Source organism: Oryzias melastigma, linkage group LG12 (genome assembly GCF_002922805.2).
Source record: "Oryzias melastigma strain HK-1 linkage group LG12, ASM292280v2, whole genome shotgun sequence".
Taxonomy (NCBI): Eukaryota; Metazoa; Chordata; class Actinopteri; order Beloniformes; family Adrianichthyidae; genus Oryzias; species Oryzias melastigma.
This window is the reverse complement of record NC_050523.1, coordinates 17,315,760-17,343,739: the sequence shown is the minus strand read 5'-3', so window position 1 is coordinate 17,343,739 and position 27,980 is coordinate 17,315,760. Positions and strand designations below refer to the sequence as shown.

General features: G+C 36.6%; 1 protein-coding gene across 4 annotated transcripts; it reads right to left on the bottom strand.

The window, feature by feature from the left end:
- Nucleotides 1-43: 43 nt before the first annotated feature.
- slc26a1 (solute carrier family 26 member 1) lies at nucleotides 44-19,649 on the bottom strand. Of its 4 annotated transcripts, none has more exons than XM_024299891.2 (8): nucleotides 19,162-19,649; nucleotides 8,076-8,553; nucleotides 7,806-7,991; nucleotides 5,491-5,737; nucleotides 5,172-5,403; nucleotides 3,493-3,676; nucleotides 3,020-3,307; nucleotides 44-2,925 (listed from the first exon to the last, which is right to left on the bottom strand). In XM_024299891.2, the coding sequence occupies exons 2-8, from the start codon at nucleotides 8,481-8,483 to the stop codon at nucleotides 2,344-2,346; spliced, it is 2,127 nt and encodes a 708-aa protein (XP_024155659.1). In that variant the 5' UTR covers nucleotides 8,484-8,553; nucleotides 19,162-19,649; the 3' UTR covers nucleotides 44-2,343. The 4 variants fall into 4 exon arrangements, with proteins under 4 accessions (XP_024155659.1, XP_024155661.1, XP_024155660.1 ...); XM_024299893.2 differs by having other exon boundaries at nucleotides 8,076-8,550; XM_024299892.2 differs by lacking the exon at nucleotides 19,162-19,649 and adding an exon at nucleotides 13,047-13,233 and having other exon boundaries at nucleotides 8,076-8,550.
- Between the last annotated feature and the right edge of the window lie 8,331 nt (nucleotides 19,650-27,980).

Sequence of the window (27,980 nt, the reverse complement as noted above, 5' to 3'; positions counted from 1 at the left end):
CTCCATTTTTTGTAATCACTTCTTTAATTTTTTTGACGGAGAATTTCATGAAAAAAAAACATCATACAGACGTTTTATGCGAATCACTATTCATGAAAAAAAACAAAGTCATTTTGGCTGTTTAACATCATCATTTAAACAAAAAAAAATAGCAAATCTGGGTCATAAAGTGAATCAATGTTTGGATTGTCATCATATATGGGACTATTAAAAATCTACATAATCTTAATTTTTGTTATAAAAATATAAATTATCTTAATATTACATCCAATTAATGGGGGTTTATTATCTTCATATTGGAGATTTGATTCTATGAGCTGTGATAATTACATAAAATCAGAGTAAGTAATAGATATATTAAGAACTTCAATGAGTGAATTGCTCTGTTGACGGTCACATTTAGTCCATGTACATCTCCAAGGATTGCTCCAGTACTAAAAATATTACAAGACTATGGATGTTGAATATCAACACTATGTTAAAAAAAATCCCTCCCCTAAAATCAAATCAGTGCATACAAATGTTAGGCCACTCATTTTTTTGCGAGTAATACAAATATGTTCATATTTACAATCAAGCAAATTCTATGTTTCACTCTAAGCTGTCGGCCTATAAAATGAAAAAAATAAGTCATAAGATGCATGAAAGTTGAAGCTTATTTTTCCAGTTACAGAGACAGTGAAAGAAGTGACTGGGTGACGCAGTCAGTTCATTCAATTAAAATTAAAAAAGAAAAAAAAATAGCACCAAGTAATTTTTGTTTTTCCTCTAGAACCAGAAAGGAAATATATCTCTGACGTCGGTTTGTCCTTTTTTTAAATCCCCGCAGCTGCTGACAGCTGCTCTGGCTAAAAGTATGTCAATAATGATCCTGGACCTGAAGATATAGCTGTCTCAATCATATACCGTACCTGAAGAGCAAACTGTCTTTGTTTGTCCACATACGTGTGGTTTATCCTAAAGGTGTGTCCAGTTTACCAACAGTAGTCTGCTAATAAATAGTTGGGGGTCCAAGGTAACAGTATGTGTGACAGTTATGTACTGATCTCAAAGTGGGAACTCTGGACTTATTAATCTAAACTGGATTTTGAATCCAATTTCAACAGCTTTTATTATAACAAAACTCAAACAGACCACATCTGACCATTGGCTGTACAAGAGAACTGGATGGAGTGAGTGTGACATCGCCCATAAAAATGGCTTACTTTCAATAAAATTAAATTCAGTCACAATTTTTTTTCGCATTATGGACGTCGTCATGTTTGAACCAGAAATTACCAGTGATGCATACACATAAGGACTGCTCAAGAATGTGGTGAACTTGAATTTTTAAGTACCTAATACTTGAACACACTCCAAGTATTGGGTAGAGTCAGTCCAGTGTGATCACCTGGATTGACACTACCCATTACTAGCGCAAGTCCACCACCTACAGTTGGAAGAGATATGAAAGACGTGGTGACATATAATTCCAGCAAAGGCACAAACCATAAAAGTTAATTTCTCCTTCATAATAAATTTTTAGACGGTTACACTTCCATGTTTTTAAAATTATGCCATCCATGTGTCAGTACCAGTACCTGCTTGGTCAAAGTTCGGATGTTTGACATTCAAACATTGGAAAGTTTCAGTGTACGTTCAATGAACGCCTGGTTTATACATAGAGCCCAAAAACGGACGTGAAAGCACCTGTAGTGACGCGTGAACGTGAAAGTTTTGAATGCAGGTCCCAAAACATGCATATACACATGTTTATACGTACTCTGGCAATCTTATTTAATCTGTAGTGAAAAAATACCAGTATTAGCAGGAACATGTTAAAAAGTGGCAGCAGAGCAAGAATTGTTATTCTGAAAAATATAATAACTAATAGTTGTTTATTTTTCAATCAAAGTCTGTGGGATTTTAGCTCTTGGAGCCAGCAGTTACTTCCTAATTGGAATCCCAGAGGGAGGGGGTCACTAAGTCCAGTTCTCTTATACAGTCAACGCATTTGACACAAACCAGAAATGGGTAGCAAGGACTTCACCAGAGAGATGTGTCTGCATCAGTGTCTGTTATCGTCTACAGATGTCAATAAAGATCTACAAGTTGTACCAAAAACTTTTGGATTGCCATGGCTCCAGTTCAGCCAGCATGCAACAAACTATAGTCTACAAGTGTTAGATGTGTGATTTTTCAGTGTCCAAGTTCAACGACTGTACTGTATGTAGGCTGCAGGTAATTGCTGAGCCACAAAGCTGAAGGTGTGTTAGATTTGTCTCCCCTTTTATTTCCTTTAACTGTAGCGGAAAGAAAGACAGGAAATTTCTCAGGAAAAGGGAGCGGAAGTAACTAACCAACCTAGAACAGCGAGTCCTCAGACTTCCCTTCTGCTGCTGCTGTGTGTTCCTGATCTGCATGGAGGACTGCAGCATGGACTGTATAAAAAAGAAGACTGCTCATCTCTCTGTCATTCTTCCCAAACACCTGTGCTTTCTTCAAAGCGTCAATGAGTGGGGCATTACAACAGGCCAGGAGCACGCTCACACCGATGTCTTTGTATTCCTTGACCAGTACTTTGAGGGTAGCCGTGCCAGATGAATCAATGAAAGGAATGGCAGAGCAATCTAAAATGATGGTGTGGAAGTCCAGCTCTTTGTGGATTGGCCCTATAAACACATCACCGTTCTTTTTGTTTGCATTCGCCTTAGCCTGCTTTGAGGTCTTCCCTTTGGCCTTCTCCGCCTTCCTCCTTTTGGTCAGCTCCAAGAAAGGTTCCACACCAACAGCCTTGTAGAGGGACTTGAGGAAAGACTCTTTGTTGGCGTAGTAGAGAGGTGCTTGAAAGCGAAAGATGTGAACTTGAGGTGGTGGTGTTAAGTCGGTGTACTCTTCCAAGTCCTCATAAAGATCTGTGTCACTGACTCGGCCCATGAGAGAAACCTGTAATAAAGGTGTACAAGGGTATGATGTAGCAACAATCATTTTCCGACTGGATTTCTAAACACAGTTTTGTCAAGTCAAGATCCTGACTAACCTTTGGGTTTTGGGTCTTAAAGATGATGCAAATCATGGAGAAGATGATGCCAACCAGCAAACCTAACTCCACACTGATCAGAGCTGTGGCAAACATGGTTACCAACCAGACGATGGCATCGTTTTTGCTGGCACGCCATTTAGCGGGAACGTCCTTAAACTTTCTGAGAGCCCCTCTAAGACTGACAATGATGATGCAAGCGAGGACACATTTCTGCAGAGCGTGGAAGAAAGGAGCAAAGAAGAGCAGAACCAGCAGGACCACCAGGGCACTTATCAGACTCGACACCTGGTTGGGAGGCAGAGATGGTGAGGAAACATTGAAAGACAGAAAATGTGTGTTTGTTTAGCTGATGATATTAGAACTGTTTGTCAAAGTTAAAAATATTTGTTACTAGGATGAGAAAACATCAGATTTATATCAGTGTTTTGCAAAGCAAAGCACAAGTTGGAGATTCACATTTTCTAACTCACCTGAGTCTGGCAGCCGGTTGAGTCCTTCACCATGGTTTTTGCTAACGCTGCACTAGTCGTGAAGGAGTGGAAGAATGAAGGGATGATATTACAGAGTCCGATGGCCACCATCTCTTGGTTGGGCCGAACCGTGTAGCCATGTTTCTTGGCAAACATTTCAGACAACGACACTGTGAACGCAAAACTAAAAAAACACATTTGGATTATAATGCTACACCGTCTTAGCGTACATGCTTATGTAGACTTTAAAGTATTATCTAATTTACAAGTGTTCCTAGTGGTCTTTTATGTATAATTTTGTCATTTTTAGCAAATATAAAAAAATGTGTCGTCTTTTAGGGTGTTGTTTCTGCAGATCAGTGATAGTTTATTAGAAATTCCCCTCTGAGTTGTGGTTGGGACTGTTTATGCGGAGTATGCCCACTCTAATTTCCCATCATCCATTTGCTTACACTCTCTCGCTTTATCTTAAAGCCCCTCAAAACCTCAACCTAGCATTACTGGGGAAACAAAAAAAGTGCTTAATATTGGGGTGATCCAGTCATACAGTTTGGAGCCAAATACCAGCTCAGATGAGAAAAATGAAGACGCACATGTTTATAGTCATCTACAAGGGGATACATCAGAATGGAGCGGAGCATGTACATTTTAGCTTGCCTGAGTAGCTTCTATGTTGCACCCACAAACTTTTTCTGACTACATTGTTCCATCTGCTCCTGATTCATAGTGATTTGAATGAAGAAATACAAAAAGGATCAGTTGGTAGCAGAAAATTTAACAGAATAACTGTAAATGTAACTTATTTGGAAAGATAGTGAATACAACACGTTTAAAACAACTCTAAAGGTAATGAAAATGAGGTGATGTCTTGTAAAATGACTAGCTTGGTTAAGTACACCAATTTGGCAAATAGTCTATAGATGAGCCTAAGATACATTTGTGAAATTGAATGAGTTTTATATAACTATTTAAGCAAAAAGGTCTTTAAATTCTGAGCTTTAGCTCCAGTGTTGACATTTCTTCAACTACCGTCACTTTTCAACCATTTATGCAATTAGAGTAATTCCAGTGGATTTGTAAGCAAACAAAAGCAGCTTTGTGCCTATATGCAACACTTAACACCTGTGAAGCGTTTTACGGAATTAACATAAATCAGCTGATTCTGTCACTGAGAGAAGCGGCTTTGGGTCGTTATGATAACAATTTACGTTAGCAAAGTTACGGTAGGTCCAGGAGAATGTGTTTTTTAGGATGGCAGCTAGATCTCTGATGTTAACGAATTCAACTTTTGTCATTGGTTTAATAAACGACATTGAATTTCTTAATATGTTGAAATGTGGTCAAACAAACAGAATGAACTACAGCATTTGAGGTATTTTAAGACATTAACACCATGGTGTTGCATTAGGAATGTACACGCCCTCTACATTTTCATGAGCTGTGGAAACTAATCCACCAATGGTTCCGCCATATTTGGCTAAAATGTTACTTTTCAAATGTTAGAAACAACCGGTGATTTGTGAGGTCGAATTTATTGTGAACTTAAAGAAACAATAAAGATTATCACACTTTTTATACGAGCGCAAATAAATCTTTGAACTGTAGCTTTGACATTACGACTGAGATAAGATGCATGTCCTTTTGTTCAACAAGATGGATTTAACTGGTTACATTTTTACCTGATGACTGCCAAAGGAATGGCATCCAGAGCAACACGTGGCATCAGACTGAATGCAGGCACTTTTGGAGGGATAAATCCTGTGGGTATGTGACCAGAAACACTGGAGCTGTAGCGGGCGTTTAGATCTCCAAAGTGGCTCGCCAGCGTGGCTCCTGCCACTACGACCAGTTCTGTTGGAAGCGGGATCTTCAGGCGATCCTTGTAGCGGTCCTGGATCTCTTTCCCTGCCACTACAAAGAAGAACAAGATAACTTCAGAAAAATGTATCACAGGAGTTTTATTATGTTTTTAATGCATTATGGTTCTAAAAGACACACCTAATACTGAGATACAGATGGCACTGGTGATGAGATCGCACACATTAGTCTTTTGAATGTTGGCAAAGATGTTGAACCAGGTAACGGGCACCGTGCCGTAACCATGGTGACGAGGAATCTTCAGCCCCAACAGGTATTTGGCCTGCACGGTCAGAATGGTGAAAGAGGCCCCCGTGGCAAAGCCATCAAGCATTGGAGTTGAAAGGTACACAGAGACGAATCCAAGCTGGAACACCGCCATCATGATCTGTAGAGGGGGGGACGGCGTCCAGAAATGGGAGAAAGATGACGGAGAAGAAAGGGAAAGAGAGATGAAAACAATCTGAATGGGTGAAAAATTAAGCAAGCTAAAAATTGTAACTTTTAGCCTAAACCAGAGATTAAAGTTAAATAAATGTAAATTTCCTATTACACAGAAGAAGTAAAAAAAACTGAGAAACCAGACTGCAATTAAAACAGTTTTCAATGTAAGACAATTTGTCTATTTATTATTGTTTTTTTATCATGTTTGTGGTGTGGCTCACTAGAGGTTTTATCTACTGTACAAATGACAGAAAGTAATTTTTGCATGAAGGAAATCTTGCTGGTGTTTTGGACTGTATTTTTTTATCATTGCACAAGGTGGAGAATACTGATATTGGGTACCTGAACAGGCAGTTACAGCAAACTGGCAACTAAGTAGTTTATTTTTTGCACATAAATTAAATTATGAATAAAGTCAATGAATCTGCCTATATATATTTCTCATCTGGTATAAATGACCTGAGACTGACTAGCTATCTAAAAGTCCCGCCCACAACTCAGAGGCAAATTTCTATGAAACCACTGCAGCTCTGCAGAAACTATGTCCTAGAAAACAAAATGCTTTTTGATTTTGGCTAAAAGAAATGAGCATAATCATGATTAAAAGACCACTGAGAACACTTTTACTGACTAATTGAATTTAAAGGGTTCAAGTCGTTGATTTTTTTTTTTATATTTCCTTCCTTGTGGTTCTAACTGGACTGAGTTAACAGACACAGATGGGATGACCAGTGACCTGGACTGTGCCTCCTTGAGGAAAACAACCGGAGACAACAGTAGGTGTTTGCATTTTGCCCGCTTTGCTGCTGTCCTCATCACGGTGATCCTCAAGGGTAATGGAAAAACAAATGGGACTGAGCTGAATAAAAGCAGGTCGATTAGATGCGGCGTTGGAGCTTCAGAAACAGGATGTCAGGTTGTGACCACAGTCATTGATAAAAATGAGCCCTATCCACCTCTGCCAAGCAACAAACTGCAGTTTATGTCACTGCAGGGACTTATGTTAACATTATTTGCTACCACTAATTTGATTTAATAAATGTAATCAAATCATCGTTTGATCAAGTTACATCTTGAGGTCTGGCAGCTCAGTAAAAATATTTAGAGGTTTCTTTGATATGGAACAAAAGAGTGAAACTTAACTAATAAATTGACTCTGGTAAAATGATTATTTTTTTTTATTTGACAAACCCATTTAAATGGGCTGCACTGCTTTCTGCGTGGAGTTTGCATGATCTCCTTGTGCCTATGTGTGTTTTCTCTGGTTTTCTCACAGTCCAACAACAGGCCTCATAGGTAGATGTGAGTGTGTGAATGTGTGGCCCTGCAACAGACTGGCAATCAGTTTGAACAACAGTAGCCAGGATAGGCTCCAGCAACCCTGTTACACCCACCACCACCCACTAGAGATTTTGCAGGTTCTGTAAATGGATAGTTGGATGAAAAACTTTGAGATGGCCCTGCGTATGACTGGCGACCCATCCAGGGTGTACCCTGCCTTTGCCAACAGTTGCAAGGATAGGGTCCAGCAACCCCATGACACCAAAAAGGATTCAGTGGGTTTAGAAATTGGATGGGATGGAAAACTTTAAGATGTGAACAGAAAATGTTTTTAAAAGTGTCATTTGGACTTTGTTGATACGTCAACTCAAAAACACTCTTTGACCTTCAAAAACAAAGTCTAGATGACCCTTTTAAAAACTATTTCTACTATAGAATCGTCTTTGGTTAATGGGAGTTTTCACAGATGTGTTAAAGATCTCAGGGTTTTCCTTTTTTGGTTATTTTTTTTATTGTAATGCAGACAAAATGAAAAGAAAACAAATCCAGGCCCATGCCTTTGATATAACCCATGTCACAATTACCGATCTATCAAAAACCTTATTCTAATGGAAGAAAAAAGACACAATAATGCATGTAACTACGAAGAAGTAATTATATAAAGACATTGTTGTATACAGGTTGTATGTCTTAATAGAGTTTGTTGATAAGAAAATACTTCTTTTTTTTACCTGATAGACACCAGCCAGGAATGTGACCACTGCAGCAACGCTGATGGCGTAGCACTCTTTGTTGCATGGCATCCCCATGAGGTCCACAGTTTGTGGGTCATCATCAGTGAAGTTGAAACCGTCAACTTTAGATGTGGGGTCATCATTGAGGTCAAAACCACTCAGAAACAGCTCCCTGTCCACTACCTGCAGGAAAATACTAACTGTCAACTTCTCATGGATTTATTATGTTCAAAAACACAATCTTGGCTTGAGATGGCTGCTTGTTACCTGTCCAACCATGAGGCTCATGAGGCTAAAGATCCCCACCGAAACGTGCTTGGAGGTCCCCATGAGAAAGTAAATGATGTTAGCATAGAATGAGGTGTACAGGCCGTAGATGGGTTCCACTCCCGCCAGCAGGCAATAGGCTATGGCCTGCGGCACCAAAATAATACCGACGATCATTCCGGACATGACATCCCCCCAGACGTACTCCTTCAGCTTGTACTTGGGCAGCCAGCGGACCACGGGGAAGAAGCTTGTCAGGGTTTTTTGGACTTTTGACCCAGAGCATGTCAGATTCTTTCTAAGCTTGGACTTGACGACTGACATGACGGGCTGCTGCTGGCGAGCCCGCCGCGCCAAGAGAGGCGGCGGTACCAGTGGCGTTTCTGTGACTTTGGAGACCTCCTCCATTGTCGTGAGAAGGAAGAGGAGGCGGAGGGTGGAGATGGACTAGTAGATGATGTGGATGTCAGCTGAGCTGCTGAAAAAGACACAAGAGAACATTAAATAAACAGATGTTTAAAGTTATTTCTTTGTGAACTTTTCAACTAAAAACTTTGATTTGTTTTTCAGTTTATAGAAAATCTGCAATGAATCAGAAATGAATGATAATGTCACAATAAGGAAAAGTGCTGCCATTACTGCTATCTTTAAGATTTATTTAACACAGTTGATGAGGATGTTGCTTTGCATCACCAAAAGCAGAGCTGCACCATAAAAGACACTTTTAGATCTGCATTTATTTTCATGTAATTACATAGTCTGCAAAAATTCTCCTTTTAAAAATGTGTTTTAAAAACAAAATACCAAATAAATAGATGTGTTTTCTGCATATACAATTCATATATAAATACAATTTACTTTATTAAAAAAAAAAAACTATCAACAAATTTGCAAATATAACAGCTGCAGACTAGATAAAGTTGTCCTCTTTTAAAAGAGGAGTCGAAACTCTAAACTGTCTTGATTCAGTTCTTCAGGATTTGTGCCTGCATGGTGGTAAGAATTAGTGGAACTATTCTCAAAAGCAGGCAAAAGCGGTGGGAAAACTTGATGCACATCTATATATGGACATGAAAATAACAAAGGGTGAGCTGGAGGTATGGCCTGACAGTATTTTTAGTGGAAAAAAATAAAAAGAGACCAAAATATTTTTAGCCCAGAGTAACTGAGTGCAAGGCTGAAGCATTAAAACAACTAACTTTCAGTAAAATGGACATAAAATAAGGTTTCTTCTGAAAATTAAACAGTTTTTTAAAAATATACCCCTTTTTTTAGGGATTTATCAATATTGTTCAATGGCTTAAATTTGAATCTGCTTCAGTTCTGAAATGGTGCAGAAAAAAATTGAACCATTTTGGGGCAGAGCAAATGAGAGTCCTTGTTTAACCCCTTCATGCTGGACTTTACTGTAAGTTCCACACTATGTGGAGCACTTAAAAACCGTATTTTTTTTCCAAAAACTCTGTTTGCGCCTAATTATGTATAAAGCGATTTTAAGGGATACACAACGCTCTGTCAAAATGCTTGGGTGAGTGTTTTTGTTAGTGCGGTAACACGGCTTACAGTAGCGGTGTTGAACTGTGTTTTTTTTAGTCGTTACAAACAAGGTTAGTGTAAGTACAGTAATGTGATTAATGTATAGCCGTGTCAGACTGCTTTTTTCTTGGCTGACGTTATTCGCTCATATTTACGTGTGATTAGCACAAAAATTGATGGAAATTCAAGTTGGCCACATGTAATACGCACAGCAAAGATGCACACTGCTGCATTGCTCACACATATTTTAAGTGTGTCCAGAGCTAAATTTCTCTGTTTGTTGCACGTATTAGAAATGAAAGTTAAGTTAAAGTGACATTGGTTGTCACACATTTGACTCAACCGCTGGTGAAGTGGTGAACTGCAGACACTCAGGATGTGGTGGTTTAACCCTAACCCTAAGCGTAACCCTTCCTCTGGGTCCATGTGAACAAGAAAAAGGTTCAGCACTGACTGCATGTATTTAGCTATTTACGTGCAAATAGTCACTTTCTTTTTTTTTTGCGTTTTAGGTTTTGAGTTGGCGTAGTCACAGTAACATTTGTTCAAGTGGTATCAGTCTGTTTTTTATGTGTTGCTAACAAGTTTGGGAGTTATTGTAAATACATTAATGCAACTAACATATAGCGCTGTCAGACTGTGGGGCTTTTTTGAGTTAGTGTAAGGTTACGGTAACATTTTTTTGTGCAATCAATCTTTTTTTTAAAGTATATTTTTCAAACAAGGTTGTAAGTTACAGGTGTTGTGAATATACTAATACAGCTAACACGTAGCGGTGTCAGATTGTGGTGTTTTTTGCATGTTACCAACAAAGTTTCAAGTTAACATTGTCACAATAAAATTTTTTTTAGTGGGATCAGTCTGTTTTTTTTTGTACATGTTCCAAACAAGGTTGGGAGTTACAAGTATTGTGAATATGCTATTGTGGCTAATGGTTCGACTGTAGCTAATGTGTAGCGTGTTACAAACAAGTTCTAGAGTTACGGTGAACGTAGTTAATAATTCTGACTGACTGATCTCCAACTCTTTTGTCTCATCTTATTGTGGGCTTTACATGTCACACGAGTTCAAAAATAGACCATTTATTGACTTTGCATTTTAGAATCCGGGGCGCCCTCTAATGAAAGGAAAACAGTGTAAAGAAAAATATTCTGTCAAGTTTTTTCTGTTTACGATGATGCTAAATTAAATGGATTTCTAAATTTAACAGTATATTGCCAATTAGCAACATATGGCATCGAGGAGTTTTTACACGTATAAGAACATAAACAAATTACTTTATTGTTTCACTTGGTGTTTGCCAAAAACAACCAAAGGAACATTTGGCATCAGAAATGTCCTCCATGAATGTGCAGCTTTTACATCCTCCCCTAACAGCAATAACATAAGGTAATAATTTACAGTATGACTTTGAAGGCCTGTCACCATGATGTAGAAGAATTTTTACGTATTCCTTTGAAAACACGGCACGATTATATCGAGATTGTTTTAGGGAATGTTTTCACAAATATCTTTGGAACATTGAGGCATTTACTTGGTCGTTCCAAAACCTCTGGGTTTGTGTTTTTGTTCAATCATTTTCTTAGAACTTTTGTTCTGTTTTGTGGATCTCACGTTCCTTCTGTTGTAATAAAGGGGTTATGGTTGACTCAGTAACTGAAAGGTGCCAAAGTCCTTTTAACTGCAAAATGAGCCCAAGTCATCCTCCATCCTTCACTTTCGTACTCAACAGCTTGAGTGATTTTGACTGACATGGGCCTTGAAGCAAAAAACTTAAAATTTTTGTCTCATCTGACTTCATGATATTTACGTGCACTGATTGTATAGTGATGGAGAAATTATAAAAATATTTAAAAGTATGTTTTTGGCTCTGCAATTGTAGCCAACTTGGTCCAATTGATGCAACTTAATCCCAAAACACGGCTAATAGAAAGACCACATTAATGCTACAGCACAATGTTGGCCTAATATTAAAAAAATAGTTAAGATAATGTAAAATAAAAAAAAATTGCCCCCACAGCTTTGCAGCTGAAAAGCTTTTTTGTTGTGTTCTTATTGTAAAATGCATGAAAACCAAGGGGCCAAATAGTGTCAAATTTTTCTGAAAGTTAAAAAAAAAAGAAAAACTACTTTGAACATTTAAGTTTACACTTTTTTCCATAGGAAAAACAACCATTATCAGAGGGTGCATGGCCCAAACACCAGCCCTTGTTAAACAGACCCGTTGATCAAGCGATCAGCACTTATGAATAAAAACCTGCTCAGCTCGCTGCTGCCGATTACTCTTATTAGATCCTTCATTTCCAGTAGCAGCTGCGCCGTCGCAGAGATAGTCACGTGTAAGAAGCCATAAAGCAATTAAAGTGACGTGTTGTCTGCTTCCATCACCACAACACTGGCATGTGCTGTGATTTACCTTCTCTGCAGCTTAGAAAACTGATGACAGGAAGCATAACTGCAGCTTAACCAACAGTTTCAGTGTTAATGTCTCAGCTGGACTTTTTTTAGTACAAGGTTGAACTGTTCACTTTGCATGGAAACAACTTAAAAAAAGAAAAAAAGGTTTATAAATCTCACCTGAGGTTTTTAGGTGACAGAAGACGCTGGAGACAAATAACAACCCTTTTCAGACAGATCTTACTGGGAGGTTTATAGTTTTTTCTTGAGCATAGATGAAAAGCATCAGAAGGGAAGTCACACTGCTCTTTTCAAAACCAAAAAGCACAAAAAAACCTAAGTCCTGGGTAACCTTGAACATAATTGATTGAGTCCGTTTGTTCCACATGCTTCTGTCTGCTCCCCACTGCTGCTCAGAAAGTATCGCATCAGGGGAAGCCAGATTTTAAATGACTCAATTGAGGTTTTTTAAATTTACTTTTAATCAATTTGTTAAAAAAAAAAAAAAAAAAAGAGTTTCATCTTAATAACACAGCATTTGTTAATATAGGAACATAATTTAAACTATTTTTATCTTTTAATCCCCTTTTCAAATGAAGTTACAAACTGCATCTTAGCAACAGCTATTCACAGCTAAAACCAATGTCATCGATGAACCACCTCCAGTTGGGTCTTTCAGGAAATATTTTACAATAAAGTTACACAACACTGATAATTTTACACATATGCAGATACACAGATAATTATTAACATGTCACTATTACAGTCTTAAATATGCCGAGGCACATGTTATTTATAGATATGGTGAAGTTATTTATAGAGATTTTAAAAAATACCTGATAAGATAAACACAAAAAAATGGAAAAAGATAAAATCATGCATCTAATAACTGAAGAAACAAAAGAAAAACAGGTTCTTTTACCATTTAAAACTTTGGATTTGTAGAACAGCATGAACAATTTCTTGTACATCCAACAGTTTGCTTTAAACTTGCAACCTTACAGCTATTTCACAATAAAATCATGACAATGTGCTCACCTGCAGAAGTAGACACTCATGGGTCAGACAGGATTTCAGTCACTCACAGTCTATTTTTTTCTGGCTTCTCCGGTCTAAGTAAGACTGTTTCAGCTTTAATATCCTTTGAGAATGCCGGATAAGATAAGAACAGCCCTTTGCTCTCACTCTCTCTGCTCCCTATTGGTCTGATCCCTGGGTAGTAGGCGGGGCCTATATTTACAGGCATGTGGCACAAAAAGTACATCTTTTATAAGTTTATTTTTAAATTATTGTATTCTTGAGTTCCCATAATAAGACAAAAAATACCAAAATATTACTTGATCAAAAGTCATAGTTGTTGTGTGAACTCATCAAAACTGGATTCATTTACAGCCACTGTTCTTTAACTCCTGGCAAGATACAATCATTCTGATGATATTACACAATAATACAATCAAGCTTTAATCAAATAGTTAATGACCAAGCAGTCTTAAGTCCTTCACTAAATCCCTGATGAGTCCAGGTGATTCTCCCACCATGACGCTTTCATGGAAGAGTTGAGTTTGGGATGTTAGCTACAGATCTGAAGACCTACAAGTTGAAAAAGGTGACCACCCTTGATGCTATTAAAAGAAACAGAGTAAATCTGCCCACTGTCCCCATACAGAACCACACCTTGTGGAGTTTCAACTTTTATGAGATTGGCAAGGAATCAGCCCAGAACTAAAAAGCAGGGCTTTGTCAATGATCTCAAAGTTCACAGAAACAAACAACTAGTGGACTACACAGGAGGTCAGTCGTTCCAATCGGACAGCACACCTCCCCTGTCTGATCAAAAATCGGACATTTATTGATCTATTTACTTGTTTGTTTGTTATTGCTCAGATATTTGGTGATCTATAATTTTCATTGTTACTTATTTTACCTTTAGGTACAATGACAAGTGAATGCCTCCCTGTGAAATAAAGTTCAATTCAAGGTCTCTGTAACGTCCTCCTGCTCAAGAAAGCAAATGTTCGTCTGAAGTTTGACACTAATGATCTGGACACTAACCACACATCCAACATTCAGACTAAAAATGAATGCTGTCATATGATTAACTTTTTTAAAACATTAATTAATAATTACCTGAATCAATGAATATGCGTTTAATGTAACCTAATATTTGAGGTGAAAAGCCTGATTTTGAGGAATTTTCATTTAAATTTGTGACATTGTGGCTCAACTGAAAAAGTGGCTTTATAATTTTTTTCTATAAGAGAACTTTTACTTAAAAAAATACATCAAGTCGGGCTACTCTTGTTTAACACATCAAAAAAATCAGTAGGAGGATTTTTCAGAGCAATCCAAAAAACTTTGACCACAAACTTCTTATTATTAACTTAAATATAAATGTTGTCACTTGTTCTATAGTTTGTTACCATAGCAAGACTGCAGAAAATATATGAGGGATTTTATGGTTTCCTTTAACCTGCTTGGTGAATTTGATTGTTTTGAAGATGAAAGAGAGAAGAGAATCTAAGGAGGAGGAGACGAGACACGAGGAGGAATTGAACAATTTAGACATAGTTTCTTTGAGACAAACTTTTGCTTAATCATCTGGACACAAACAAAAGGTAAGAGGAGCACTTTCCCTAAAGAATGAGGGTTTGTTAACTTCTCATGATGTTCCTCCGGTGCAGCAGAGCAAGGTCTGTGCCGGTGCTGTAAGCTGTTACCACGATGATGTGTTGCACCGCGCATCAAATGCATTAAAATGTCAAAGTGACATATTTGGATCTTTATGCCAAAGAAAATTCATGGAGGAAATTAATGAGTTGAGTTGCTAAAAGTTAAAAGCTAATTTATTGAAAACCTAATTAATACAATTTGTTCTCAAATTTGCGAAAACCTGGTGACAAAAAAGACCAAACAAACAAACAAACAAAAAAGCATTTCAAGATTCAAGAGATTTTATTTGTCGTATGCACAGCTTTCACTGACAACAAAATTTTGTTCCAGTACAACCCGAACAAGACAGTTCAAAGTTGACTGAGGTGCAGCAGTGAGCAGCGCACCTTTAGCAGACTGCAGTGTTTACTAACAAGGGTTTTGCCATCAGGTACTAGATCCCATTTTGTAACAGCAGTAAAAAGAACATTCTGCATCATAGTTTTCTACATTTTCCAATTATTTTCCTTTTTGGAAAGTGTCTTTTTTTCCAACTTATTGTCTCTTCTAAAAATTTTTCTGTGAACGTTTGCCTCGTTATTTGTAAAACAGTTTAGCTTTGATTTATTTGTTTTAAATCTTGAGATGTTTTATATAATAACTTCAATAGCTATGGTATAATAGTTATGCTAGTTAATAATTGTTACTATAATAACAACATATTGCAGGCTTAATTTTTACTTTGCATCTTATTTATGAATCCCTCTATGCTTTATTATATATATATGTAGTATGTATGGGGTGGACATTGTATGTATTGTGCAATTTTTTTGTGTATGGTGCTTTTTTGCTTTTTAAATTCGATTTATTAGAAGTGTAATTAATTGGGAAACAGTTTTACTCTGTAAAGCACTTTGAGTTACATGAAATATACTTTACAAATACATTTTTGTATCTTAAATATTTTTTAAATGGAGATTATACTGTATTTTACTTTAAAGTATGGTTTGATAAATAATACTGTTCAACTCCTAATTTTAATATAATCCTCAACAGTTTTTATTCAGTTTTGAAGTTATTTCCAAGAAAACACAAAAAAGGTTTTTTTTTACTTCCTGTGATTAGATTATCTCTAAATTTCTGATCATTCATTCTGATGGGCAATATTGATTATTATCTTTAAAATGTGGACATAATTGCATGATTGTATGGGTTTGTAAACCTTAACTTGATTAGAGAAAACTAATAATATGGCGCTTTATTAACAGATGTGAGGATGGATAGTTACCAAGGTAATTTATTAAACTTGGAGGCCGACAGTGATCCAGTGAAAACAAGGGTAGCTTTATTATTATTATTATTTTTTAAGATTTACATTGTGACTCAGAAGTATTAATCCCACAGAGGTTGGATTAATTTGAATCAGGTTTGTTTTAAGAAGCTGCTTTTGTGGTGCTTCTGCAACTGTGATGACAAAAATTTATCAAAAACATTTTTTGAAAGAATAACTTTGAATCGACATTTTTCTCAGTGTTTTTAGAAGATTGTGGTCTGAATGAGCTGTTTTCTGCTCAATGGGATTTTTTAAAATATCTAACACCCATTGGAAACAGCGATGCTAAAGAACCTGTGAGTACCTGGACTACAGAGAACTATACGTTTTGAACGATTCGCTTAGCCGAACAGCCGCTGATCTTTTCTGTATCGTACAAACTGAAGACGACGATAAACTTTGAAAAATGTTTGTAATAAAACATGATTTATTTGCGTGATACACGTTCATTTAAAGATGAATTATTGATTTTTGCTGACATTAATGGCAAAACAAGCAGGTTTTATTGCTTTGTTTGTTTCATTTTGGAGTAACTTGAAATACATTAACCACTTTCTTTTGACAAATGAAAAGAGAGTTTTTAACATCTAACATTTTCTCTATAATGTTTGGGTTTAAGCGTAAAACCTGACTGCCACAAAAGAAGAAACTTTTTAAAATTTCACAAACATGTAGAAAGAATTTCAAATTGCATAAAAATAAAATAAAATGAAACAAAACATTGATAACCTCAAGCTTTCTCCAAAAAAGAGGATGGAAAGAAGTTCTCTAGTCTGAGAAAAAGTATTCAAAAGAAATTAAAAGTTTAAAAACAATGTTTGGTTACAACGCACACCATCCATCATCCATCTGTCCACCCCTCCTTAAATTATTGCCTTTCTGGGTCACAGGGTTGCTGGAGCCTATCTCTGCCACTGTTGGGTGAAGGCGGGTTACATTCTGTATGGATGTTTCCAGAAACCACAGCAAAAACTCAATCCCCTTTTTTGTTAACACAATCTCCATAGATGCCAGTCATGCAAATAGGATGTCATGTTTGAGGATATTACTGAAACACTGTACTGTTAACTCCAAGTTGGACTGTGTGAGATAATTTTAGAGCAACATATATGGAGAGAAAATGGACTCACCCCGATTTGTGCATGCGTAATTCTTGATTTGTGTATAACTTTGGATTTGTGTGTGCAAAATTCTTGATTTGTTCACCATGGGAGAGTTCCAGTGGTGAAGGAATAGAGAAACTTTAGACTTTTAGACTTTAGACTTCTTTTGTATTCATTATTGGACATATCTGCTTAAGAAAGTGGGAAAATGTCAAGTTTCACCAGATAACATTCACAATCTAAGTGGCTTAAAAGAAAACTCTGATGATCCAGCATTCTAGCAACATTTAAACTTATTGCTCACAGATGAATCTTGGAGACGTGAAAAGAGTCTCACATCAGATTTGTGCGTAAATGTGGTTTTGTGTGTGCATAATAAGTGATTTGTATATACTTTTTAAAGATTTGTGCATATGTAGATTGTGTTTTGTATTTTTTTTTATTTTATATTTTTTGTTTTTTTGCATAAATTGTATTTTATGAGGTGTAGGGTGTTTTGATTGTGTTGTTTGTTTCGATATGTACAGAACTTTGAGATGCATTATTTAATATGAAAAGTGCCTTATAAATAAAATAAATTTAAATTTGAATTTGAGTAACAGATCAAGAATTATGCATGCACAATTTGGGGTGAGTCTATTTTATAAGGCCTTGTGTATTTCAGGAGAATAAAGCAGGATTCCTGTTGGGGAAGTGCCCCCACCACAATCTAATATTTTCACATATTAAGATTATGGGTTACATTCTTATAATGAATGAGAGCAAATTCCAAAACTCCTGAAATCTGCAACCCAGAGGCTCAGATTTTTCAAGAACAGAGGCCAGTGTAAAAAAAAAACCCTCTAATGTGTTCTTTTTTTTTACTTTAAAGAGTACATGTTAATTTCCCATTAATTCTCAACCAGTACCTCAAAAAGTTTTTTTTTGCTCCATTCACTTATCTCTGAGCACTCCTGTAAAACCCTGAACTAACAAATATAACAGTGTTTTTTACAGACAACTGTGTAGAAATCTGATTTATTACAGGATTTTTCAAAGTATAAGTAGTTTTTTTTTTTGTTTTTTTTTGGGCTTAGTTTGGCTGGGAGTTATACTTGGTTATAATTATACTTATACTCAGGTGTGACTTGTATGTTATTTGGTTTTTAATCAGAAAATTACAACCTAATTGTTCCAAAGCGACAGAGGATAAAGAATTCAATGGATTTAGAGATTTGAAGTGATATAAAGAGTTTTGTTGACTTGTTACTTGTTTTTTATGTTGTAGTTATCTTAATAATAGTTCATATGTTATGGAAATATAGATTTCTTCTGTTACATGAAGGAAGCTAAATATTGCATCAATGTGTTACAGTAGTGGAAGAGTGCATATTTTCAGGCTATTATTATCTATTTCATTTTTATAATTTGCCTCTCAAGATGAAATGTCCATTCTTGTTTCTGTACTCTGCTAAATTCATTTCCCCTCAAAAATGCGACTTACATGTGATTTTTTTTTCTTCTTTCTTATGCATTTTTTGGGATCTGCGACTTATACTCTGGAGCGACTTATAGTCCAAAAAATAGAGTAATTTTTATCAGAGATTCAGTGAATGTTGACATACCATGCTGTGTGTGTGTGTTCATCTGAATGTAAATTGTGTTTGAATGTGCACCTCAGTTTGTTCTGGAATGAAAACATGTCGGTGTGAATGAATCACAAACAAGACAGTCATCCGAGAGATTGAATGGAAGACTGCTGCCATTCAATGGCTTTCTGTATGTTTAAGGGTGGGGGGTGGAGGGCGTCTTTGGCTTTTGTTATATTTTGGACTGAAAGACGCAACTGATGATTCAGTAATGCACTGGGCTGTTTTTTTCCTCTTCTGGTGTTACATCCAAACAAAGCAGAAGCAAACAGATTATTCATAGGAGAGCAGATCTCTGTCTGTAAAGCCATCTGGTTCTATCTGTTAAAATGATTCCACTTCCACTTTAAATTTACCCGCCCCGTCCATGGCTGCATGTCTGCATCTCTGTGCTCATGCTACAGCGTGGCTTTCCTCAGAGGAGGGGTTTGGGGACTCACCCGCAGAGCTGCAGCCGCTCCAGTGCATCCTGCAGAGAACAATGGCCATGCCTCCCTCGGCAGTGCCTCCTCATTCACCATCACTCTGTGGTCCTTTCTGCTGACACTTTTCTGCTGCTGGCTCATGGAATGCTTCCGTTGTCTTCCTGCTTCCTACTGCAAAGCATGATGGGAGCGACCATCCTTCCAATGGTGTCTGGTGGATTGGAGCTTTGCATGGGAGGAGAGACAGGGGGATGCAGGGAGGAGGGGCTGCCGGCTGTGGATTAGGATTACCATGGCGACAGATGTACTGTTTGTTCAGAAACCCGTCTTTATTTTACGTAACAAAAAATAGAAAAAAAATATGCGCTTTATGATTCGGGTAAATTCATGTTTACCTTTTGATTAGAAACATGTGCTTTTTCATGTGGTATACGGTGTAATGCAAGGCTGTCCAATCCAATCTACCATTCTGCCTGTTTTCCAGAACTCCCTTCTCTTCTTACTGCTGATTACTTGGATCAGGTATGGTGAGTCCTTCAGAATAAGGAGACACTTGAGTCAGCTGATTAGCCAATCAGCTATTCTATTCGTCCATCTGTCCGTTCATCCATCCATCCATCCACCCATCCACCCATCCATCCACCCATCCATCCATCCATCCATCCATCAGTAAAATATTTATTGACATTTTTATTCATAAGGATGCAGATAAACATTGGATATGCACTTAAGCTAAAAAGTACTGTCTGTGCAGTTATTTGAAGAACATTTTGATGTGATAACTTAGATACATAAAACATTAATGAAAGTATTCCTGCTTCAAAGAAACCAAGAACTCTCATCACTTTCTCAGAAGGTGAAGCTGTCGTGGTTAACCTCTGCACAGCAACTCAGTCCCTTCCTGGGATTTTCTTGACTTTAATTGGAAAAACAAAGTTCAGATTCTTGAAGCTGTGGGGTCTCAATTCAGCAGCCTGAGGTGCAAGTAAAACTTGATTCAGCATCAGTGATTCCTCTCAAATAAATGCTAATAAAAAATGTAATCTTTGAAGATTTCGGAACAGCAAAGATGTTAAATTTCCTCTAAAATATGGTTTTTGAACAAAATGTTTAAGAGAAAAACCTAAATTCTTATAGAGCTTTTCTTTCTAATTATCTGTATTTACTTCCTTCCAACATTTGTACCTCATCACTCAAAAAGTTAAAGTAATATTTTTAATTTTTTCATGGTAAAAAGGCTAATTAATTTACTTTTAAAAAGTGTTTTTTATGTTCCCATGTAATAAAACCCTCAGATACGTTCTGTTAATATTGAAGCCTTTTTTTGGGTCATTTTAAGTCACACACTAAAAACAGCCGATACCTGAAAGCCAGAAACTCCAGTCCTGCAATGTTAGACACTTTGCCCACATGAAGGTGTGATGCTGGTGTCACACCTGATACCTCTGGCTGAGAGTTTTCACGAGTTTCTCTCACAGCAATCAGAGATGTTTCAGTAACACACATAATGAAGTTGAGAGCAGGTGAAGGGTGTGAGATGCTTGTGGACTTCAGCATTAGCCATGAAGAGGTGCAACCCTGTCATGGAATGCCTAAATGAAGTAGGAGAAGCAACCTGAGATTGACAACAAGAGTGAATATAGTGAATATTAAATATTAACAACTGGGCAATCCTTAAAGTTTCACTTTGATTATCTTTAGATATATTATAAATCGTTCCCAGTGCTCTTTAAATTATAGTTATGCTGTTTTCATCGAAAAGTACATAGTTTGTGCAGGGTGGCAGTAGCTCATTAGAAATTCACCTCTGAGTTGTTGCTAACAAGACGGGCATGCAGTAAACCCGCCCGTGTTTCCCATCATCTCTTTGTTTTTACTCTCTCCCACTAGCTTACAGCCCTTCACAACTCAAACCTAATATTACCAGTGCAACTAAAATGGCAAGAAATATTAGAGCTATCAGTTCTCCAGTTTAAAGTAGTTACCAGCTCAGATAAGAAAAATGAAGACGTACATGGATCTATTTATCTGCAAGTGGACACATCAGAATGAAGTGGAGCAGGAATCTTGAGGCCTGCTGATTCTACCTTTTACGTCACAGCCACAATCTTTTTTCAACAGCATTTTGTTTCTGCTCCTGATTCTCAATGATTTTAATAAAGAAATACTCAGAAACAGCTTTGATTTTAATTTTCTTTATGTGTAAGTCCTCCATCGTAAGAAAAATGCTACAAGAACATGCTAAAAACAACAAAAAGATTATTTTTATTGGACTAGGTCAGAGGTCAGCAACCTTTAACAGTGAAAGAGCCATTTGGGCTTGTTTTCTACTGATCAAAACCCAGAAGGAGTCGTATAGTCTTGCTTTAGCATTTAGGAAATTTGGATTTGCATTCATGTCCCTCTTCTTTGTGATAAATATGAATTATGTCTATTTTTTAGCACAATCAAAAGCAAAAATATAAAAAGAAACTAGCAATTCTCAAAATGGGATTTTTAAAAAAACCTTTTTTACCTTTTACCTTTAGTAGAGGCCAAATTAGCAAAAAGCTAGCTCGTTGCCTAATTACTAGCTGGACTCCAAATTAGCATAAAATTACTCAGTAAATTAAATCAGCCAAAAATGTTAGCATGTTGCCAAAATAAAAGCTAAGCGCTAAATTATCCTAAAATGTTAGCATGTTGCTAAAATAATAGCTAATCTCCAAGTTTTTGAAAATTACTATTTTATTTTTCTTCACCCAGAGAGTCACCAAGGAGGGATAAAAGAGCCACATGTGGCTCTGGAGCCACAGGTTGCAGACCCCTGGACTAGGTCTTTAAATACCAATGGCGTCTGCCTCCCAAACTGAAAACTGACTTAGTTCCATAGAAAAAAAGCTTAATATCTTAACACTCTCCCTCCATTCTAGTTTTAAAATTTTCTAGGAAAAGCAGAAACTCTGATTTTCCTAGAAAATTGTTCAAAGATGAAGGTTTAAACGTCAGTGAACAAAGTCTATCTAGCTTTTAACAGGAAGCCAATGTGAAGAATCTAAGAATGATAAACATAATCTCTTCTAATCGTTTTCATTGGAATTCGGGCAGCAGGTTTTTGGATCCTCTGAAGCCTGTTCCGGCATAGTGTTCTGCTTTGAGACATCATGTTCCTGATCTTTGAAATTCAAAAAATGTTCTTGCAAGTAAAAGTGGACACCTCATTATACATGACTCATAGGTTTCTTATTGTATAACTGGAGACCAATTTAATGTCTTCTAGCGTGGTTATATCGACATGGTAAATCCCTGAAGTGCTTAAGTCCAAGATCACCCGTCTGTTTTATCTGACATTCACATCAAAGCATTTTAATCTTTAAGACATGTCTGAAGTCTTGTAAACTGGGTGGCATCTCCTGATTTAATGAACAACTGAGTATCATCAACATGTCAGGAGAAAATTGATGCTGTGCTTTCTACCTAACGGAAACACGTCCAGACCATATAGGAATGGGCCGTGCACAGAACCCTGTGGAACACCATGACTGACTCCACAGTGTGAAAAAGACTCACTATGAAAATAAAGTTTAAGTTTATTTAGAAAAGTTTTTCTCCATGAGTTCAGGGGAACAAACACAACATGAACAGCAGTGGATCTATTCTAAAATGATAAATTGAATCCATGGCTGCCATGTTTCACACCCAAAAAGAACATATTTATTAGTGTTATCAAAACCCGAGAAGCAGTGTTTTTACTTTGTTGGGGCAAAGTTGACAGTCACTTTTACCAGTGACAGCACTGAGCTTGTTTCCTTGTAGAATCTTCAGTTGAATGTGGTTAAAGATTTCCTAACATCTGAGGTCTAAATTGTTCTCCAGAGAAAATGTGCAAACCAAAACAAGGACATAAAGGAGCTGAAGGGAGAGGAGCGGGTGCACTGTCATACTTATAAAGCAGGTTTTTATCTGGATGCCATGCATTTTAGTTTTCAATATTGATCATCAAATGCTCTATTCAAAAATTGTATTGAAAACATAAAAGCTCTAATCAGACAGTTCAGTATTAAAACCAAGTTTTTCCCATTTCGTTTTAAGCTGTCATCTTTAGCAGATACACAGTCTTTCTGTGTTGTCTGGTTTTCAAATCAGGTGCTTTGATAGATAATTCTAGTGACACATTGATTTCAGACTTGTTTATTGGAAATCCTTAAAGAAAAGTGAGACTCTCATGCATTTTTTGTTAGTCTGTATTGTCATTTTTGTCAGACTTAAAGCATTAGAGCTCACTCTTGCTAAACACGGTAGAAAACCTTAAGTTTACTTCTTTGGTGTGTGAGAGTGTGTAACATTTTTAAACGTTTTAAAACAGTGCTTGGAAAAAAAGTATTTTATCTTATTTTGAAAAGCTGCTGGATTGCAGAAAGTCGCCATCAGTTGTAATTTGTTTTAATCTTTATTCAAAAACATTTAAATTTGGTTTAGTTTGTGCTGAGGGACATGTCAAGACAATATTTTTTACACTGTTAGTCCTCATCTCCGACCTAAACCATTGAAACAAGTATAGATCTATAACTTCATCCTGGCTTAGTCATGTTCTGAGCTTTTCAGCTGAATGGTGCAGAGTAAATCAAGACTTGCTGATTTAAGTAAAGCTGCTTCTAGTCTTCTTCTGTCCGGTTTTGATCGACCTGCATGACTTTGGATCTCAGTTTTTTGTTCCTATGTTACAGGAGAAACAACTAGTGTGCTTTTTTTGCTGTAGTAGTTTTTATTTTATTTTAATCTAAAAATAACCTGTTCAAAAACAGGATCATGAATGCTACATAATCTAGCATCAGAAATCTCATTTTTTTTTCTTTTTCCTTACAATTGTCTACAAACCCCAGTTATGTGGACATTTTTAACCATATCTAACCATTTGTATCATATATGATACACACATTTCTGAGACCTTTATCTCATTAACATGGTCAAAACTTTCCTTAAAAATCCATGTATATAATGTTTTTAGCCCTGTAGTTCACCATCATTCCACTAGTAGAAGGGACTTCCTGCTCATTTTAACATGGCCATTTCCATAAAATGTCAAAAAAACTTTTGGCGGGAAAATGTTTTGCTTATTTGAAATTTTATGCTGATGACTCAACTATTGTTACTCATTTTAAATGACTACAGTATTAAAGTAATACAAAATTTGTTGATAATTAATTCTTTATAATACAGTTACACCATGCTAAAAATGCGTGTCCCAAATTTGAGTCAGTAGGTAAATAAGGTTGTTTTTTTTTATTTTTCTAAACACTCACATTAATAGTTTTGCATCTCAAACTAACATTGTCTTAAGCTAAAATGTTCCAAATCAGCCACCATATCATAACTGCTGCTATCTGCAAATCTCCAAAATTGTAACATTTTTTGTGGGTTTCATCAAAGGGTTTAAAAAACATAAATTCTTTGATGTTTCATCAGGAGTTTCTAAAATATTTAGAAAAGTTTTTCCTCATTTATTTTCAATGATTATGGGTCTAAATGCTTTAGCTAATTTGCTATTTGTGTTAGCAAGCAATTAAACAAGTCTCCTTTTTAGTTTGTCAATAAATTCAATAAATACATGCTTTGAAATTACTCAGAAAAGGATTTTGTATGGTGGCAGTCTGTGAGTTTACTCAAGGTATTAGAGAAAATGTACAAGTTTAACTTTCAGTCAACTAGACCAGCACACCAAAGCTGCTGTTTTTAGTTTACTTGGAGATGGTCATTTTAAAATCCTGGTTACTCCATGATTTGGTCCACTTTAACCTCCTTTTCCCCTTCAGAGTGTCTTGAGAATTACCAGAAACCCAGAGAAGACACCAAACACTTCACCCGCTGGCCTACTTATTAACCATCTGAGTTAAGAATTACCAGTTTACCACTTGAGAACATGAGAGTTTAGGAAAAAACTAGTTTAGATTAAGACAACTGGTGTCACAACATCACAATGAGACTAGCTTAATTATTGATGTGCATTGGAATATGTTGTCGAGTCAGCATGAGAAATTTTCTGCTTGCTTGGTTTGTTATTTATTCATGGAAACCTATGGAGACAGTGCTGGCCTGTTTTGAAATACAGATGAACTAAGTGATCAAAAAGCACAAGTTCAAATTTTTTGCTATTCCATGATGACAAAGCACAAAATGACCAACTTCAAGTCTGACTTTATTTCCAATTATGTTAAAAAATATCACTAGGTGTTTTTGTTCAAAGTGAAGCCAAATTAATTGAAGTCAGGGATTAAACGGTTCTGTTTAATAACCGAATTAGCTACATATGGGCACAAAAGCTAAACTTTATCAACTGTGGCTTCTTTGAATTAATCATAATTTGCTCACAAAGAACCAATATAACAAAAAAAAGTCAGAACTGCACACAATAATAATAAAAAAAGACAATAAATATATTTTTCATTTGTAAATAAAGATCAACGTGTGAAAAAACAAGCTTGCCCTGACTTTTCCAGGTTTTCTCAACTTTTTAATAAGATCTCCAAAGTATTAAATGTCAGGAAATTTCATTATGATTCACGCAAACCACATGGAGGTGGCAGCATCATAAATTGGTTGTTTTAGCATTCATTAAGTGAAATTCTTAAGTGCGTCTGCTGTGATACTTAAAAAATTATTGACGATTGATATCTTTTTATTAAACTTTAAAAATTGTTTTTGTATGTGAAGGATGGAAAATTTCACCTCACCAAGACATAAAATAATCTTTACTGTTGGTTTACAAACTGTCTGTTTATCCTTGTGTGTTTTTTTAATCATTTATTCCTTTTCATTTTATATTTTTTTGTTTTTGTGTTTCCATTTCTCATTTTGTTGTTTTTGTATATATGTGTATTTAACTTAAAGCCGCTGCACTGAACGGGTATCAAAATTTCAGTGTCGTGGTAAAAACGACCTTACTTTCACTCTAAGATACTTCCAAATATTTGAAGCAGTACAGTGCAGGTCAGATTGTACTTCAACCTGACCTGTTACTCCTATGTGGGAGGAAACATGTAGTAAATCTTTTAAAAGTCTTCATAAAAAAATAACATTTTGATTATTTTTTTCCTGGATCTTTTTGCTGAAAAAGCATATCTTTGACCTATTTTCTGTACTCCTTTCTTGTAGGAAATAAAAGTTACTTTTTTGTGAGTTGCAGATCAGAAAAGGTCCCTGCAGTACACTCAGATGTTTCACATGGTGCTCTGAAAAAAGTCTCAGCTCTTGATTTAGACAAACTCATGAGAAGTTTATTAAAGTGCTGAGTTGTTGAGTTGTGCTTTTTATTGTCTCCAGGCCAGCCTTCTGAAGAACAAGGGCAGTCAAGGAAGCAGAGCAAGTCAGAAATGTTTTCAACAGGTGAAGAAACGGACTGGGAACACATCAGTCACAACTGAAATGAGACTTCACTGGTCAACTGGAAAATTTGGAAGATTTGCACAGTGGCTGCTATTTTGGTTCATTCTTCCATGTAGATCTTCTGGGGCTGTTGCTGGAAAACAGACTTTTAACTCCATCCACAGGTTTTCTATTGGACAGAGGTCCAGAGACTGGTGAGACCATTCCAGATTAGAACCTTGAAAAGCTTTTTATTTAATCACTCCTTCGTTGTCCGGGTGATGTGTTGGGGATCATTGTCCTCAATGTTCTCACTGGTGGAAGGAGGTTACATTATGTCCAAAATCTCTCCATACATGGCTCCATTCGTCCTTTGCTTAGTATGGATCAGTCGTTCTCTTTGCATAAAAACCTCCCCAAATCCTGATGTTTCCACCATCATGCTTCACTGTGGGTTTGGTGTTTTAGAGATGCAACTCAGCATTCATCCATCTCCTAACACTGCTAATGGTGTATGTACCAAAGAGTTGCATTTTGGTTTCTTTGGACTGCATGGCCTTCACCCTATCTGGACATGTGCAGGAAGACGTTTGGACACCTGCTGAATAAGACATAGTTTGTTACTAAAGTCCCAGCTCTCTTCAGGTCATTGACCAGTTCCTCCCAATAGTTCACAGCTGTTCCCTCACCATTCCCATGATCATTTGTACCACTCCAGGTGAGATGCACGAAGCTCAGAGCTCAAAATGGAGGAATATTGTCAGTGATCTCGTATTTATTTCAATTTAAAATGATTGCTCCAACAGCGTATTGTAGAGTGGGTCTTTCTAGTCCTATTCAGGTGTACAATCTTGTCCCTGGTGTCCTTTGACAGCTCTTTGGTCTTGGTCACGGAGGAGAGGTTGCAGTCTGAGTGTCTGAGGGAGTGAACAGGTGTCTTATACAGCTAGTTCAAACAGGTGCCATTAATATAGGGTAAGGCAACATGTGGAGGATAGAAGAACTTCTCAAAGAAGAAGGAATAGGTCTGTGAGGGACAGAATATGTTTGTAGGAGATAAAAAAAACTTTTCTGCATCAATATACAAAGAAACTCTTTAAAAATTATACACTGTGATTTCCTGGATTCTTTTCTTATAATCTGTCTCTCAGATTTAAAGTGCACATTTGATGAGCATTACAGACCTCTCATCTTTGTTTGCACAATAGGTGACTGAAAAACACCTTTTTGCTCCATAGTATAAGCGAAAGGCCCCAAGAAGTCAATAAATGCAAAGGCTGTGTGGTGCAACGGGTTGAGGTCAACAACGACAGAAGGAAATTTAAAACATTCTTTCTTTAACCTGGATTTGTCACGCCACCGAGCTGATTAAAACTGCTTATTAACTTCACTTTTTCATTGATTTTTACAATAGAAGCGTGTTATATTGACCTTTCTGGATTACAAATAAAAGCATAAAATACCAAAACATATTAAGGTCAGATAAGGTCAAT

Excerpts from the sequence above, each read along its gene's own strand:
- slc26a1 (XM_024299891.2), bottom strand. The coding sequence starts at position 8,483 with ATGGAGGAGGTCTCCAAAGTCACAGAAACGCCACTGGTACCGCCGCCT. Across the intron at positions 3,308-3,492 it reads CAACCGGCTGCCAGACTCAG|GTGTCGAGTCTGATAAGTGC; the intron begins GTGAGTTAGAAA and ends CCTCCCAACCAG. Across the intron at positions 2,926-3,019 it reads TTAAGACCCAAAACCCAAAG|GTTTCTCTCATGGGCCGAGT; the intron begins GTTAGTCAGGAT and ends CCTTTATTACAG.